Source organism: Furipterus horrens, unplaced genomic scaffold, assembly GCF_987537825.1.
Source record: "Furipterus horrens unplaced genomic scaffold, mFurHor1.1.pri manual_scaffold_10, whole genome shotgun sequence".
Taxonomy (NCBI): domain Eukaryota; kingdom Metazoa; phylum Chordata; class Mammalia; order Chiroptera; family Furipteridae; genus Furipterus; species Furipterus horrens.
This window is the reverse complement of record NW_028327180.1, coordinates 35383561-35402997: the sequence shown is the minus strand read 5'-3', so window position 1 is coordinate 35402997 and position 19437 is coordinate 35383561. Positions and strand designations below refer to the sequence as shown.

The 19437-nt window shown below is 33.4% G+C and overlaps 1 protein-coding gene across 3 annotated transcripts in view; it reads left to right on the top strand.

Annotated features, from left to right (window-relative positions):
* FZD3 (frizzled class receptor 3) overlaps nucleotides 1-19107 on the top strand; it is a 71805-nt gene extending 52698 nt beyond the window's left edge. For all 3 annotated transcript variants that reach the window (XM_090288323.1, XM_090288322.1, XM_090288324.1), the window contains 3 exons: nucleotides 10684-10832; nucleotides 13199-13432; nucleotides 18629-19107. In XM_090288323.1, coding sequence (XP_090144449.1) covers nucleotides 10684-10832; nucleotides 13199-13432; nucleotides 18629-18842 — 597 coding nt within the window. In that variant the 3' untranslated portion in view covers nucleotides 18843-19107. The remainder of the gene's footprint in view (nucleotides 1-10683; nucleotides 10833-13198; nucleotides 13433-18628) is intronic.
* Nucleotides 19108-19437: the final 330 nt, after the last annotated feature.

The window sequence follows — 19437 nt, the reverse complement described above, 5'->3', positions numbered from 1 at the left end:
GTACCTTCTGGAGGACTCAGCCTGTTTTATAGAACATGGATGAAATAAATCCATTTCTATATAAACAAAAAACAGTTTATCACCAAGAGACTTGTACTAAGGAAACTTCTAAAGATTGTATTTCAAGAGGAATGAAAATGATCTCTGGATGAAAGTAGGAGATGGAAGAAGAAATGAAATAAAGTTCTAAACGTATATAAAGCTAAACAAATATTGTTTCTATAAAATACTAATAACAGTGTAATTTGTGGGTTTAAAAAATACAGTGAAAATCCAGTAGAAAAAAAGGGCAAAGTGTAAACATAGACCATAATTGGTTTAATGTTAGGATGAAGAAGTTGCTTCAGATATCAATTAATGGTTATCTAGAAATCCTGACAAAATGCCCTTCCCCACCCTCCTTTTTAATTTTTTTTTTGCCCCTCATAGACCTCTTGTTCTTCTTTGGGAAAATGTCTATTTAGATCTTTTGCCCATTTTTTAAATCAGATTGTGTTTTTTTGTTTGTTATTGTGTTATATGAGTTTGTTATTTATTTTGGATATTAACTCCTTATGACATATATGATTTGCAAATATTTCCTCCCATTCAGTGGGATGTCTTTTCATTTTGTTGATGGTTTCCTGTGCTGTGCAGAAGCTTTTTAGTTTGAGATAGTCCCACTTGTTTATTAGTGCTTTTGTTGCCTTTGCTTTTGGTATCAGATTAAAAAAAAAAATCGTCTCCAAGACCAATGTCCAGGGGCTTATTGCCTATGTTTCCTTATAGGAATTTGGTGGATTCAGATCTTACATTCAAATTTTTAATCCATTTTGTGTTAGTTTTTGTTTATAGTACAAGAAAGAAGTCCAGTTTTATTTTTTTGCACGTGGCTGCCCAGTTATTACAATGCCATTTATTGAAGGAACTGTCCTTTTCCCCTAAATTAATTGATCATATATGTGTGGGTTTATTTCTGGAATTTCTGTTCTGTTCCATTGATTTATGTGTCTATTTTCATGCTATAACGTATTGTTTTGATTACTGTAGATTTGTAATATAGTTTGAAAGCAGGGAGTGTGATACCTCCAGCTTTGTTCTTTCTCAAGATTGCTTTGGCTATATGAGGTCTTTTTGTGGTTCCATACAAATTTTAGAATTGTTCTATTTCTGTGAAAAATGCCATTGGAATTTTGATAAAGATTGTATTGAATTTGTAAGATTGCTTTGGGTAGTATGGACATTTTAACAATATAAAGTCTAATTCATGAGCATGGAATGTCTTTCCATTTATTTGTTTCTTCCATTTCTTCATTAATGTCTTATTTTTTGTTATAAATCATGAGCTTGCAAAGCAATTTTGAGGAGTTTGAAAGAACTTTCTGAACATGGTTTGTGCCCTAAATAGTTTTTAAAGGGCTGAGGAAGTTGATCTGTTGTAGTAATGCTTGGCAAAGTCTAAAGCATGTTTTCTGTTTCATTATTCTACACTTAATAAACTAATTAAAAAATTTTTTCTGATTATTCTGCAGTTTGTATTTGGAAGAGAGAATGGAACTTTTCAAAATGATCTACATTTCATTTGATTTGTTTTGGGGGAAAGAAAACAATAATTTATTTTTTCAATCCAAAAAAAGGAGGATTAAGCTTTTCACATGATAAATTGGTAGAAGATTAGAGTTCATCTGCATCAAGATTAAGCATAAATTCTACATTTTAAAATTGTTTCCCAATTATTGTCGCATTTATTATTATAAAGTATATGTGTTCAGTATCCTGTTCCATATCCTAATTATGTCTAGTTCATAAGACTAAAGTAATATCAGAGTAATGATAATTTTTCCCTCAGGTATAATTTGGATGAAAGTTCAATGTGTTGTTCTTTATTTAATCAAATGTAACTTCTGAAGAAGTGAAATTTTCTATTTCATAATGCCATCAAAGCAAAGGAATATTAGAATAAAGTTGGGATAATTGTGTTATTTGTTTTCATTTTAAGTTCTTGAGTGAATTTTGGCTTTAAGCCTTTTCTTACCTCATTTGTGAGTTTTCTGTGAGGTTAATTAAATAATAGGCACAATAAATATATCCAGGTGTCATGATAAATCTTTGTGATAATAGTCTGTGGTTACTTTGAATAAGCCTTATGCTCTGTGTCAGTCAATTTCTTCTCAACCAGGCAAACTCTACTTTGTTTCCTGTCAGTTTACTCATCAAGCCATTTTCTCATCTCTTCGCCTATCTAGTCTCTCACTTGGAAAGTTGTGTGTTCCTTATGTAATGGGATTATATGTATATATACCTAAAAGTTAACATCACCCAGGGTTTTACAGCAGTCATTGGTAAAGTTAATTAAGATCTAAATTCCTCATCATTTTTGAATTTAGAAGAAAGAATTATTTTAAGAAGGTAATCTCTGTGTTTGGAAAAGAAAATGAGATTATTTGCAAAGTATTTGAAATGTGGAGTTTGTACTTTATGATTTCCTCTAATGATGAAAGGAAAGCTTGGGAATTGAAATCCCAACTTACTATACTTGTTTTTCATAGGATAGCAAAAAAATAGATGGGCCAACAATGGGAGCAGATAAACGGATATAGAACTAGGAGTGAATTATACCTAGTTAAAGAGGTGAATTACTTGGTAGCTCATTACGTTACTTACCCTATCTAGTTTTGCTTTAATTTCAAGACAATTGCCTCCCTGAGAGGAACAAACTATATTGTAATTGTAGGATCTTTGACTTACTTTTTGTCCTTCTTTTTTTGAAAGGCATTATAAATGTTTCTGACATACAGATATGAATAAAGAATAATACCGTACATTGAACACCAATAGATCTACTGTCTATTTAATAGAAAAAACACTGACAAAACACCAGTTTCCCCTTTGTGTTTTAATCTCCCTTCTAAACTATCACCCAGGATTTGGCATTTTTGTATCATATATTTATTTGTTGATACATATTTTTCCTAAATAAGATATAGTATTAGTTTAAGTATTTAAAAATTTTATAGTGTCAAAGCTGTATATATTTTTTGCAGCTTGCTTTTGTCATTCATTATGTTTGTGAGATTTGTCTGTGGTAATATGTATGTGTTTATTTGCTTTCTCTGCTGTTCGGCACTGTATTGTATGAATATATCACATTTGTTTATCCATTTTACTCTTAAAGGATATTTAGGTTGTACCTTGTTTTTCCTCTATTACAAATAATGCTGCTATGAATATTTTTGTGTGTCCACGTATGTTCTCTATAATATATATCTAAAAATGGAAATGTTGGGTCATAAAATGTGTGAATCTTCAGCTTTACCAGGTGTTGCCACATTGCAGGTTGTTGAACCAATTTAGAACCCATATGAAAGTACAGAGTTCTCATTGTTCTGTATCCTCATCATTACTTGGTATCATCAGGCTTTTTCTTTTTTGTCAGTCTTATTGGCAATTCTCATTGCTATTTAAATTTGTATTTTCCGATTACTAGTGAGATTGAACTTCTTATGGTTATTAGCTATTTAGAGTTCTGTAAAGTGCTTGTTTGCTGGTTTGGCTCAGTGGATTGAGCGTCGGCCTGCGAGCTGAGTGTCGCTGGTTCGATCTTCCAGTCAGGGTACATCAGAGAAGGAAAACTGTGATTCCAAAAAACCTCCGCTGCCTTGCGGCATACCTCTTCAGGGGAAAGGCTAAGGGAGTAAACCCCAACAGAAAATCCGGAGCCGGAGTCCCTAAGGCGGTTTGACGTTGTAGTCAACACCGGCAACTCCTGCGGCGCACCTGAAGCCAAGCTGTATTGACTCCGTCTTTCCCTTGGATCCTTCAGCTGCAAAGAGAGGGGGGGTCTGCTGCATGGGCAACAGCAGACCCTCCATATCACCCTGCCCAGGCTCTGTAGCTTCAGCTTCACTGGAGAGGACACTCCAGCATCATCGCAAGATGTCGATTCAACACGGGAGGAGACAGGTACCGTGTCACTCCCGAGTCGGACTGCACAGCCATTCTCGGCGGTGCAGATAGACTCTTAAGAAGCTACACCATCGTCTCTCGAGACAGACGGCTGCCGATATATACACACATATTTTTTATTATGATTCTTGGTCTATTTTATGCATTAGAGATATCTAGCTTGGCTTTTCACATTTTAAATCAAGTCCTTTGATGAGCAGAAGTTTAAAAATTTAATATATATGTTACTTATCCATCTTTTTCTTGTGTTTTTCTAAGTTGTATTTTATTTAAGAAATCTCTACCCCAAGGTCATAAAAAATATTCTTTTCTTCTGCAGTTTTAAAGGTTTGCTTTTCAGGTATGGATTTAAAAAAAATTTTTTTTAAACTCGCCCGATAATATGTTTATTGATTTTACAGAGAGTGGGAGGGAGGGAGAATGAGAGAAACATGATTGGTTGCCTCCAGTACACACCTGACCTGGGCTGATCCCGAAATTTAGGAATATGCCCTGACCGGGACTCAAACCTGCAACCTTTGGTGTATGGGATGATGCTCTAACCAACCGAGCCACCTGGTCAGAGCCAGGTGTGGATTTTTAATCTATAGAATTTATTTACATATCTGGTGTGAGGAGGAGAAAACTGCTTTTTAAATATGTAGTTATCTGGTTAGCATCATTTAATGACTAGTACATCCTTGGAATGTTGCCTCGTATCTCAAGTTTCCATATGTGAAACTTATTTTACGGTTCTTTTCCATGGTCTGTTGTCTATCTCCTATCATTGTCCTAATTACTACAGAATTATGATAGGTCTTTAGATCTGATAGGGCAAGTAGGACCTTCCAAAACAATAAAAGTAAAGGCAGATAAAGCAATGTAGTGTAATATGCGCACGAAAGATGGACTCAGAAGACCTCCATTCTAGAACTGCTGTCACTTATCGACATGACAGGCTCTGCATGAGCCTGATCACTAATTTATTTTTATGTGGGCTTTGATAATGACAGGCTCAATATAAACCAACATTTTGTAATGAATCTATTTTTTTTAAATGAAAGTAAACCTACTGCAGTATGTGTCTCCATTAGTAAAGAATAGATTGTACTTACTAGGGAAAGAAGCCAAGAACTCTGCCAACCTGATTTAAAGCCAAAGCTTCAGAAACAATAATTAAGTGTAGGCCAACACGATAACAATAAATATGCCCTTAGTAGGTTTCTTTTTTTGCAATGTTTTTCCCCTTTGGCATGAATAATTTTTTTCAATTTAATTAAAAAGAATTTAAACCCCAGGGTCTTTGGTGTATTATGAATCTAAATTGGAAGAACAAAACCTGGAAAAATATTTTCTGTGTTGTGGTTGAATAAAGTCATTGCAAAATTCTGTTGATTAAAATGAGAGTGATGTGAATGGAGATCAGTTTTTCAGAAGATAGTGAATGTAGGCTGTTCATAGCTCCCTTCTCTGACTGGGTTCCCCATAGTTTCCAGGAAATAGGTCAAAGAAATATGTCAGGTGAGTTTTTTCAGTTGTTAATGTGATATATTTTAACATTAATAGGAATATAGTGTTTTTAAAGGACAATTATAATAGAGAATATTTTGAAGTTTCTCACTTATCCATTTTAATTATACAAGGAACTGAGGTATTTAGTGGGTTTTTTCTCAAAAAAGTCATTTAGTTCATTGTAAGGTTATTTTAAAATAAAAACTGAACATTGTATTCCTTTATTTAAATATTTTTCTTTAGTGGGCTTTACCTTTCTAGCTAGTACATATTCTGTTCTACATACTAACTGCCTGAATTTGGGGATGATTCCTTAAGTGACTTACAATTAGATAATAATGCATTCTTCTTTCTCTTTCTTTTCCTCTTTTATAAGGGAAACCTCCTTTCCTTACAGCAATAGCTTGACCATTCTTCCCCAGTTTCTTGGTCCTCTGGCTCCAACACTCCTTGCCTGATGGGACGTTCACAACTGCTTGTGTTGCTGGTGTTACTTTCTCACTGTATCTCTATCATAGACAGGTGCTGACTTGTTTTCCCTGGAATTTTGGCTTTAACCAGAACTTTATCATACAAAATGTTACATGGTTCATCCCTCTGTCCTCTAATTCTCTGTACTCTCTTGCCTAATTGAAGGTTTTGGTTGTTGGTGTTATTGCTGATCTTATTTTGAGTACTTCTCTTTAATTCAAGCATTTCTGTTATATAAACGGTATTTATAATTTATGAAAGACAGTGCAATGAGTTTAAAACACTCTAGAATTGACAAGATATGGTTTCTCACCTAAGCTCTCTTTTATTTCCCTTCCCCTTTTTCTGGATAATCTTATATATTTCTGTGTTTTAGACTATATAGCCCAACTTTGTTTCCGAGTTCCAGACATACATCTGTTTACATGACACTTTCATTTAGCAGTCCACAGGGCATGTCCAACTTAACATATCTAAAATAGAACTCTTCATTTTTCTCCTTAAACCTTTTTTTATATCCTATTCCCAGTTCTCCCTCATTCAGAAAACAGTATCTTCATTAACAAATTTCTCAGACCCAAATTTGGAGCCACCTTTGAGCCCTGTTTCTCACGTAGCTCATCACACGAAATCCACCAACTTCTCACCACCTCCATTTCTGTCTTAGTCCAAGCTGATACTTCCATTGTGTCCTTCCAGTTTATCTGCTTGCCTCTATTTGTGTTCCTTTACAATTTATTTTTAACACAGTAGCCAGGGTGATCTTTTCAAAAAATGAGATTATGCTGCTCCTTTAAAGAAGACCCTGTAATGGCTCCCTATTATCCTTAGAATAAAAATCATCATTTTTACCACCTGTGGGGCCATATATGATTTGGCCCCTGTCTATGTCTTTGACTTATTTCCTACAATTCTCCTTTTGTGCTCAGCTCTAGCTTTGCTGGTCTCCTTGTTATTGTTCTTCAGAGGTAACAGTGGTTGCTGTTCCTTCTGCTTGAAATACTTCTGCTGCAGAATATATTCCAAATTTCTGCTTAAATGTTGTGTTACTATGGAGAAGCCTTTTCTGATCACTTTGATCTAAAATATATGCCCCATACTCCACATCCCAAATGTTATTCCTTAACCTGCTTTAGTTCTGAGTTTATTACTTGAAATTACTAGATTTCTTTATTTTCTTGTTTATTGAAGCACTCCACACTCACCCTTTCCCTACCCCTCCCTAGAATGTAAGCTCAAAAGGGCAGGGAATTTTTTGACTCATTTACCACTATAGCTCTTGTACCAGGACATAGTAGGCACTAAGTATTTAAGTGACTGAATTAATTAGCTACATGACCTTGAGCAAATTGATTCAATCTTAGACTTTTTATTCTGTATATGTAAATAAAGGGATTAGACTGTATAATATCTCTGAAGAAGAGTATTTTAGACTCTAGATGGTCAGTCAGTTGAACGCAATCCCAAAGTCATTAAAATCAGGCCTCCTTTTTGTAAGTGATTTTACGAAGGTCCCATTGTGTAGGTCAGTGCTCTTTTCACATCACACAATACTTCTAATTTTTTGCTCAACTCTAATGAAATCTCCTACTACTTTGATTACAGTTTTACTAGTTTTAACTTTTACATTCTTGGCCTCTTCGTCTTCATTAAGCCTCATTGTATAAATTTATGTAAGCCATGTCTACATTTACAAATAATTTTCTTCAATCATTGTTTTCACTCTTCATTGAATATAAACAGATGTATTTGAAGCATACTTTTCAACAGTCACATTCTTCCCACCACTTTTATAGGAACTTACTGTTGTCAGAGGCTATAAATACTTGTTTTAAGCCATTAAGTGTGGTTTCTTACACAGCAGTAGACAACCAGAATATTGCTTGTGCATATACATACAAGCAAGTATATTCCTTTTCCCTCTCTTTTTTACTTAAATGATAGTTACTATACACACTTCCCCATCATTTTTGTCATTTAACAATATATCTTGGTGATCAATATCTAAAGAGAAAAGGCTTCCTCAGTATTTTTTATGACACAATATGCCACTGACTGGATAAACCACATTGTTTCTAATACCTTACTGTTGTGAATAACTTTTGTACATACATCATTTCACATTTATTTGAATATATCTGTAGCATTAATTTTACAAAGGGCAAACTTCTGATAAATATTGCCATGTTATCTTTCATAAAGGTTGTACGAATTTTTTATCTGCAATGTACAAGTATATTTCTTCACACATTTGATAATACAATGTGCTATCAGTGTTTTGGATCCAGGCTAAAAAATAAAATCAATATGTAATTGTAACTTTTTAAAAACTGAGTGAGGTTGAGCTCCTTCCTTTTCTATATTTGGTTATTACATATTCTTTGAATTTACTGTTGTATTCTGTTTACATAAAAATTCATAAATGAGACATATATAGTTTTATTATTTTATTGCGTGTGTTGAGTTACGCACAATTTTATGCTTGCTTCTGGAGTCTTTGTAGTTTACTTATCGTTTCTGCGTGTGTATGCACACAGACAGACTCTTTTCTTCCCTTTGTTGTTTTGATCAGACTAAAGAATAGTTATTTATTATTTTTCAGATGACCAAGCTTTGGATTTTTTAATTAGTTATTTTTGTCTTCTAATTAATTTTATCTTTATTAATTTCTTAAATCTCTTTTCCTTAGATTTGCTTTATTGATAGATAATACAATTAATATTCCTAATTAGTCGTTAGCCTTAATTTGATTTATGGTTTCTTGTTCTGCAGAAGTTTTAAGTCTTTTTTTCTTTTTAGAGCTTCTTTGTTTCATATTAATCTTCTAAAAAGGCCTTTTATACCCCCCATATAAAAATGTTCCTTATGCTTTACATAATTTTATGATCTATCTTTAACTTTCTAGAATTTATTTTTCCTTATTCTGTGAGGTGGTGTCTAAATTATTTTATTTCCTGGTGGATTGCCTAGCATCCCACCATCATTTATTAAACAATCTATATTTTCCTCATTTATTTGAAATACTTATATACTTAACTTTTCACATTTTGTGGAAAACTCTATTGATCTTTTTGGATTATATCAAGTTTACAGGATTATTTTGTAGTATAATTTAATTGATGTCTTTGAAACATTAAAGTCTTTACATGTAGAAATATGGAATTTTTTCATTTATTTCAGTTTTTCTGTGTCCTTTAATAGGGTTTTATCATCTTTTTCATTATTAGGTTTATTCCTAGGTATCTTATAGTTTTTAAGATTATAAATTAAATTTTTTTCATTTTTCTTATCTGGTTATTGATAATGATAATGTATAAGAAAAAAATTATTATTTTTTTTATTAATCTTATCCAGCTTAGTTACTGAATTCTTTGATGCTTTCTGTTTAGTTTTGTTTTGTTTTTGTTTTTAGCTGATTCTCTAAGATTTTTCTGGATAGTTTTATTGTCTCTTTGTTCCCAGTACTTATGCTGTGTTTTTAAGTTTTGCTTTTGGCAGGGTGTCTCATTGGATTAATTAGGACTTCCAGAATGGTAGCTGTATTCTTTATGGCTCCAGAGGACAGAACTAGGACAGAAGGGCAAAACAGCTAGAGCTATTTGAACATGGAAGAAAAGTTGTTGTGACAATATTAGTGTCAGGTAAAATACGATTGAAGTATTAATAAAGTAAAATAAGCAACTAGAGCATTACTGACTTTATATAACACCTCACATAGGCTTGAAAATAAAAACCAACATGATTAGCCCTGGCTGGTGTGGTTCCGGGGATTGAGCACTGGCCTGTTCAGTGGATTGAGCGCTGGCCTGTAAACCAAAGGGTTGCAGGTTTGATTCCCAGTCAGGGCACATGCCTGGGTTGCAGGCCAGGTCCCCAGCTGGGGGCGTGCAAGAGGCAACCACACATTGATGTTTCTCGCTCCCTTTTTCTCCCTCCCTACTTCTCTCTTTAAAAATAAATAAATAAAATCTTTAAAAACAAAAAGAAGTTTAAAAACTGACAGGATTAGAAAGAAAACTGTGAGAGATTTTAGCATACCTCTCTTAAAATGGATAGGTAAACAGAAAATTAGTCAAGAATATAGGAAAGATTTGAACAACACAACTAATGAAGTTGATCTAATACATATAGAAAATTTTGTACCCAACAAATAGAGAATTTTGAGCACACAAGGAATACTTAGAAAAATTGTGTCCTAAATCACAAAAGAAGTCTCCAAAATTTAAGGCAACCAAAATCTATAGACCAGATCCTCTGACCACAATTAAACTTGAAACCAGCAATAAAAAGAAATTTTTGAAAAATTTATCTCACTAGAAACTAGAAAATGCACTTATAAATAACTCATAGGTTAAACAGGAAGCTTGAAAAGAGCTAGTAAAGATGAAGTAGGTAGAAAGAGCATACTAAAGATAATTTTTTTATATTATGATGACCAATGATAGGACCAGCAGAATTGACCAATATAGGTATTACTTGAGCCTCTATTCCTGTTCACGATTTATTTGGATGTTAATAATGTTTTTCTTTAGAAGATAGCCAATGTGAGCTAATAAGAAAAACGCAGGACTCAAAATACAGATAATAAATGTATTGTCAAATTTTCAGGAGTTTATCTTTTCATATAACCAGAAAATTAACCATAGAATTATATAATGAAAACATCAAATTTGTAGAATTATTTTACTATTGTTTTTTATTTAAAAAATTTTATAATGGCCTTTAATAGATAGTTCTTTTTATATGCTTAAGATATTTTTCTTTCCCTTCTTGTAGGTCACTCAAATGAGTCGTCCAGACCTGATTCTCTTTCTGATGAAATACCTAATGGCTCTCATTGTTGGAATTCCCTCCATTTTTTGGGTTGGAAGCAAAAAGACATGCTTTGAATGGGCCAGTTTTTTTCACGGTCGTAGGAAAAAAGAGTAAGTTGAAGTAAATTATCACAATGTTCACAAACTTCATATTCATATAAATATTTTGTGTTGCTTACATTAAAATAATTTGGATCTGGAGGAAGTATTCCAAGATTGTAACTTCTGCTGCCATCAGTTAAGATTGGTACAGTAGCATGTCTTAATTAAAAGCTAAAAACTTGGGCCCTGACTGGTATGGCTCAGTTGGTTGGGCGTTGTCCTGCAAAGTGAAAGGTCTCTTGTTCAATTCACCGTCAGGGCACATGCCTGGGTTGCAGATTCAGTCTCCAGGGCTGGGGCGTGTATGAGAGACAATTGAATGATGTTTCTCTCTCACATTGATGTTTCTTTCCCTCTCTTTCTCCCTCCCTTCCCTTCTCTCTAAAAATAAATAATTTTTTTAAAAAATTATAAAATAATAATAAAAATAAAAGCTAAAAACTTGGCCCTGGACAGGTAGTTCAGTTGGTTAGAGTGTCAACCCAATACACCACTGTTGGAGTTTTGATCTGTGGTCAGGGCACATACAAGAAACAAACAATGAATGCATAAAAAAGTGGGACAGCAAATCGAAATTTCTCTCTTCTCCCTTTCTCTCTCTCAAATCAATTAAAAATTAAAAATTAAAAAAAACTAAAAACTTATTCTGAGAAGATAGCCTAGTAGAAATGGGCTTCAGATCTCTTACTAATTCAGAATATTTGAGGGGAGGCCAATCTTTAGTTTGAAAATCCAATTATAATTTTTCTTAATATTAAAAATAAATTAATGCTTTTATATATTCTTATTTTATCCTCTTAACTTTCCTATGAGGGTTGGTGTGTATTTATGATCTCTGTTACAGATGAGAAAACAGACACAGAGGTTAAGTGCCTTGGCCAGTCATATAGGTATTAGATTAGGCTTCCATTTCCAGTTATTCATTGTTCTTCCAAGTATACCATAAATAATTTAAAGAGATAGCATGTTATTACACATTAAAACCAAAATAGAAAAAATGGTATCATTAGATAATGAAATATGTTTAAGAAAATATTTTAATTCAATTCATAATTGGCCATACTGCAGTCTTTTGAGGGCATATTTAAGGAATCTTCAACTTTTTGAAACCTTAATTCATAAAATAACACTCTTCAGTACTTCAAATTTTTTACTCAGTATAAATCTTATATGAAGACTATATATAAATTTTAAGTTAGTTGAATCTATATAGGGTCCATGGAATATGGAATTTGAGGGATAACCTATAACTCTTAAGATTATGTTTAAAATGTGCCTTGAATGGGTTAATGTATCTTTATTATACAACTGTAAGTGCTTCAGTAAGAAAAATCTGTATTTTCTAAAATATTAGTAATTAGTGGTTTCTATTAAACAGTTTAGATTGAAATAAAATAATTACATTAAAAAATATATTTCTTATTATCATATCTGAGACTGCTACTTGTGATATCAGAAAATGTATATATCCTTTAAATACAGTTTCAAAGAGCAGTGAGGGAAAGATTCATTCAACAACTACAAAAATATATTTTCTAGGCATTAATTCATCCTTTAAGAAGTCTTTATTGAATGCTTACTCTGTGCCATGAACTATTTTGGGATGTTAGGGATTCAATTGCAAAGAAACAGGCCAAGTCCCTGCATTCATGGAGTTTTCTTCCTTGTAGAATTTACTGTGATTTATTTGTGTATTTATTGAAATTAAAAAAAAATATATATATATATATATATATGTGTGTGTGTGTGTGTGTGTGTGTGTGTGTGCATATATATGTATATATATATATATATATTTAATCCTCACCTGAAGACATGCTCACTGATTTCAGAGAGAGGGGAAGGAAGGGAGGGAGACAGGGAGAGAAGCATCAATCAGTTGTGCTTTATGCACACCCTGACCTGGGACTAAATCCACAACCTAGACATGTGCCCTGACTAGGAATCAAACCCACGGCCTTTCGGTTTATGGGACCATGCTCCAACCAACTGAGCCACACCAACCAGGACAACAATGTTATCTTATGCCTCTCCTAAACATATTATGTGGAGAGCAATTAATTTCAAGAATGCCCTGGCCAACGTGGTTCAGTGGGTTGAGCATGTTCCACAAAGCCAGAAGTTGCTGGTTCAAGTCCTGGTCAGAGCACATCCGCAGTTGTGGACCTTGTTTCCAGTTGGGGCACATGCGGGAGGCAACCAGTTGATGTTTCTATCCTTCTCTTTCTCCCTACTTTTCCCACTCTCTAAAATAAATTATTTTAATTTAATTTAAAAATAAATTTCAAGAATAACATCAGTGTGTCACAAAAGCACGGTTTGTTAGTCTATAGGAATGTTAATGTGTATCTTAAACTTAGTATTTTGTTGCCTAGGATAGTGAATGAGAGCCGACAAGTACTCCAAGAACCTGATTTTGCTCAGTCCCTCCTGAGGGATCCAAATACTCCTATTATAAGAAAATCAAGGGGAACTTCCACTCAAGGAACATCCACACATGCTTCTTCAACTCAGCTGGCTATGGTGGATGATCAGAGAAGCAAAGCAGGGAGTGTCCACAGCAAAGTGAGCAGCTACCATGGCAGCCTCCACAGATCCCGAGATGGCAGGTGAGTTTCACTGGTAGCTTAGTTTATCTCATAGGCTGAATTAGAGTTACACAGCTTAAGGAAGAGTTGCCAGTTCTGAAATAGAAGTTGAACATTATTAATTTTTTTGAACTTTGCTAGGAATAGTTGTCCTAGATTATGGTCCAACTTAAAGCCAGTCAGAGGAGTTTAGAATTTAGACTTGATGCAGTAAACAATATGGAGACTTTGAAGGGTATTGAGTAGGGAGAAGGCAGAGAAGTGGTTATTTAGGAGATTAATTTAGCAAACAATTGTGGAATACCTACTGTATCAGTCAGTGTTCTTGGAACTACAAGGTGATTTAGGCATAATCTTTGTTTTTAATAAGCTCACAGTCAATTAAGAAAGATAATGTATCACTATTAGTGTTGTAGTTAAAAACTTGGGATCTGAAATAATAAGCTTCAGTTTCCTCATCTGTAAAATGGGAATAGTAATAATACCTGCCCCTTTAGGAATGTTGTAAAAAATAAATGAGATAATTTATCTAATTGCTAAGAACAGTGCCTGTCTCAGTAAATTCCTGATGTTAACTTTGTTATTATTGTAAGTGAACGATTAAAGTAAAATGTAAGTATAATGGTACACTTGGCCCTTCTTATCTGTGGGTTTTGCACTCGTGGATTCAACCAAATGTGGATCCAAAATGGGGGGAAAATGTTACTTTGTTGCTTATGTTGCTGATGAGTATTGGCCTACAGTGGTGTGTCTGCCCTAAAGATAGATGTACAGACTTTTTCTTTTGTCATTATTACCTAAACAGTACAGTATAACAACTATTTACATAGTATTTACATTTTATTGAGCCACATAGTAAATATTTTAGGCTTTGTGGGTCAGATGGTCTTTGTGGCAACTATTTGTTTATGCTGTTGTAGCATGAAAGCAGCCATAGGCAATATATAGTCAAAATGGAAATGGCTATATTCCAATAAAACTTTACTTACAAAAATAGAAGGGTGTGAGTTGAGAAAAGGCTTCACAGAGAAAATGAGAGAAGGGGATATATTTTCTTGTAAATTTGACAGTGGGGACACTAGATTAGAAACTTCTTACGAGCTTTGCAATGATTCAGTTGAGAGGTGATGCAGGTTAATGAGAAAGTAGTGGCAGTGAGAAGAAAGAACTGATCTGAAAAATATTTAGAAAGAAATGAAAAGATAGGAATTGGTGATGGATTAATAGCAACTAGAAAAGATTGTGTCAAAGTTTTTTAAAATTATTTCTAATTTGGCAAACTGAAAGAATGAAAATTCTTATGCCTAAATTGGGAAGCATTCTATGTTAACTTTAAAGCATCTGTTTCTACAACAGTCTGATATTTTTTCAATCTAATCCCAGTGTTTCTCTCAGTTCAGTCTTCTTTATCCTAGTGTAGGATATAATTCCTATACTTGCTTTCTTTTTAGATCATCTCAGAAGATCTTTTGCCTTCTAACTGGGTCTGCTACTCTGTTTTAAAAAGCAGCAGTCTTCCTTTGACTGTGAGATATTCTCCATCTTTTATCCATTCTTTTTCCTTTCCTTGCCAGATTTTGAAATGAAATTTTGACTATTTTCTTTCTACCTGTTCCATTCTTCATTTCTTGTGTATCTATTTCTTTACTCCTTTGTATCCCCCTAAACTGTACCATGTTTTTTTAACCACATTAAAAAATCTTTTCTCTTTTCTTTCTTCCATTCAGCATTCCTATGTAAGAAACATTTCTAAATGCCAGGGACCCAGAGAGGGAAGACAGAAGAGTAAACAATGGTTACAATACACTCTAATGGATATAATAAAATTATATGCAAAGTGCTTTAGGATCCCAGAGTAGAAAACCATCTAACTCATTGTGGAAAGTCAGAGGAAACTTCACACAACATTGCACTTCTACTTGGAGAAGAATTCAGATGAGACAGTTGGAAATTAAAGAACAAGGAAATAGTATATGCAGAGGCAAGGAGGACAGAAGGATTTTATAGTATGTACATTTGGACAATCACGATAAAATCGGGTTTGTATTTGAGAATGATCACTTTGGCTTCAGCATAGAAGAGAGAGAGATTTTAAGTAGCCCAGTTGGGAAGTTCCTGCAGTAATTTAGGGGTCCTATCTTAAGACATTCAGAGGGAAGGAGGGAATCAGCGAGTCTTTTAGAGTGTGTTTTGTCAACCCCACCCTCCACAAAATAACTATCAGCATTATTTGACATTTCATGCTATTAATCTCATCCTTTCAAGGATTGAACAGTATTTTCTAGTACAATACCTATGCATATGCTTGTGGCATTCTGTATATAAGGAGATAGAAGAAAGGTAAAGTGTTATTTCTGCATTCTAGGAGCATATAACCTTATAGGGAAGATAAGACATATACATAAGAATCAATGAAATAATAGTGGAAGCCAGCATATAATTAAAACAGTGAGTGCTAGAGTTGATTGATGTTATGGAACTTCAGAAAGGGGAAAGATCAGGTTGGCCTGTGAAAATAGAGCAAATAAATAGGGTGAATGGTAACAAAAGATAAGTTCATGTTGAGTAGAAAATTTCTGAAGATAATTAAATATAGGGAATTTCAGCCTCTGTAATCTGAGTGGAACTGGAGTTTAGGTAAGAAATTTTATAATCATTAATATAAGGAGTTGGTAATTAAAATTGTGAGATAGAATCCTTTAAGTTATAATTAAAAAAGAATGGACCAAGAACAAGACCTTGGTGAATACAGTAATAATAATATAGGAAGAATAGCCAGCATGTGATTCAGAGAAAGTGCCTATAGACATATGACATATAGACATATGAGGGAACCCATAAAAACATACTGTCATGGAAACCAGAGAATAGATAATAAATTCCTCTAACGGCCTTTTCTACCTCTCTGTTTAATCAAAATCATCCTCATCCTGTAAGACTTACTTAATTCCCATATCCATGACAGTTAATTAATTGCTTTTTAATTATTCTTTTGGTATGACCTATTTTCAATACAGTTGTCTTTCCTCAGCTGAGTTTGCAGCTTGTGGAGAATGAGAACTAAGTGACAGCCATTTCTCTGTTTCTCCCACATTATCTAGCACAGTCTAGGCATATATATATATATATACAGTTTTTAGGTGTACTTGTTAACACTATCTTTTGGCCATCTTTCTCTCATCATCTCATGGGTTCTTGGTTATGAGATCTCTCTCTCGCACACAGACATACACACACATTCTCTCTCTCTCTCTCTCTCTCTCTCTTTCTCTTTCTCTTTCTCTGCTTCTCACTACTATGCTCCAGACTCCTTGGATAATTATTGATCTCAGTGCTTCATAAAACAAAATACACTTAGATAAATACTCTTACACATGTGTGCCAACTTCAAAGAAAAAGTAACTGGTAGTTAGATGAGAAGATGGGTAGGAAGCATGTGGATGAGTAGGTAGGTAGAAGTTTGGGTATGAGTGATTAGGATGGTAAAGTAGGTGACAATGAGGGAAAGCTAGGGAATGCATAATGAGATAGTAGTGAAGTTACAATGAATTGTATATGTTAATGGTAGCAAATAGTGTAGAGAATCAAAAAGAGAATGTCATTGTCGAGTTTCTCTCATTTTGACTTTGGAATACACCTTACTATCTTTTCAGCAAATTAACCACCCTAATTGTTTTGCCTAAGCTTATATTAAGATTAATGTACATATTCATACTGTATATTAAATGGTCAGAGCAGTTTAAATGATTGTCAAAAGATAAATAAACTTGGTAATTCTCACATATACGATTGAGATTAAATACTATAATTAAATTTATTTTTCTGTGTAGTTGATTCCTAATTATTCATGAGCATGTTGTTTATATTCTAGAATTTTGTGGCTAGCCCTATATTTCACTTAAATAATGAGACGTAAGAACTCAATATAGTAATTTTTTCAATGAAAAATATTCTTTGAGTCATAATTGTAACTCAAAGACTTAGGTTTCACTTTAGAAAATACCCAGTTCATTTTTTAAATAGCAATTTAAAAAAAAATTACTTTCATATCAATCCTAGAACTGCATCAGATTTTATTTTTATTCATTTGCTGTATTTATTTGAAATAGATACTTATTAAGTCATTGAGAGGGGAAAGCTCTTCAAACTAGCTGGCAAATCATATTTGGAAAAATCTTTCACTCAGTTTAGGGCAGTAATTATTATGCAAAATAATATTTTCATTTAACATTGTAATTATTTTACCAAAACATGAAAATCAAATTTAAAACTGAAAACAAAAGACAGGCTTTCTTTTATTATTTTAAAAGGACTTTTCAGTTTTTAAAATCCGTGATCTAATGAAAACATTAACAAGCACTGCTGTAAAACTAGTTCTCAGTAGTGTATGACTCAGTCTTTAAAATCTTTAAATTTTATAAATGATTTATATTGAGTGATGAAATTTGTTATAAATATGAAGGCATGATAAATGAATGCTTTGATAGTAGGCCTTCAGCTGCTTATGATTAGTTCTTTTGATGATGACTATTTTAAAAAGAAATGGCCTATGTTCTTTTTATTTTTAGAAACGTAACTTAAAATTTAGTATATTAATTAAAGTTATAAATTTTATTAAGTTTTCTTTGAGGTTTGTTATCCTAAGTTAAATACTTTTTACAAAATGGTGTATGTATGAGTGTGAGTTTTCTTATCTCTGGTGGGGCTCAGTGAGTCAGGACTGCAACAAAAGAAAACTTAACATCTCCCACTGCTGCCTTTCAAGTACAAGGATGGGGAAGAAGGCTGCCTGCAATGAGCAAGGCAGCCCAGTTGGCATACTCAAAAGCTATGTCTTGCTATACTTCTGATTATAACCAATTTTCTGGATTCCCTAGGTCAATGCCATATTTCCTCTATTGTTGTTCCTCCTCTTCCTCAACTCACACTGTACCCAAAATATATCTGAATGAGAAAAGTTAACATTAGCATCTGTCGTTTTGCAAAGAATAGGACCTTAATTCTGAATCTAATGAGATTTTCATCCCATTTTTTGTTAGCTATGTGAATAAATTCTACAGCATTAATGAAATTACTGTAAATCATCAAAGGATTTGTTACTTTTTCACTTATTGGTTTCCTAGTTTTTCACTTCATGCAACATTTTCATTAAAAATGTTAGTGTTATTTTTCTAGTGTGTTCTGTTACCTGCTTCAAAATAAATTCTCCTATGTTAGGTACACTCCCTGCAGTTACAGAGGAATGGAAGAGAGACTACCTCATGGCAGCATGTCACGACTAACGGATCACTCCAGGCACAGTAGTTCTCATCGGCTCAATGAACAGTCACGACACAGCAGCATCCGAGATCTCAGTAATAATCCTATGACTCACATCACACATGGCACCAGCATGAATCGAGTTATTGAAGAAGATGGAACCAGTGCTTAAGCTGTCCTAAAGTGGAAAATTTGTGCCATTTAAAAAGCAGATTTTATTCTTTGCCTTTGCATGACTGATTGCTGTAACTCACTGTTATCATGCGTTCAGTCAGGTACAGATTGTGTCCATTGGAAAAGTAAATTTTTGCTTTTTATATTGCATCAAACTTGGAACATCAAGGTGTCTAAAATGCTAAGAATTATATTGTGACATAAATAATTCTTATTTCTAGGTTATTAAGAGAGAATTATTTGTCTTGTAAGCATTTTTATAAACTCACTATTTTATATTTAGAAAAAATCCTAAATGTGTGATATGACTGCTTTGTAGTGAACTTTCATATAATATCATAGTTGTTAGATAACATTCTGGTCATTCTGTTAATAAAACAAAATTTCAGAATTAAAGAATTTACTATGCAAAGTTTATTTCTCAGATGAATGGTAGGACTTGTGTAGATTTATTTCCACTAAGTGAAAAACAACTGTGTTTCAACTGTAGGAGAATCTGATAAATGAGCAAGGGTATTTTAGCTAATAGAATACATATAAGATCAACAGAAGAATCTGATTAGTCTTTTGAAGCTCGTTCAAAATTCTATCAA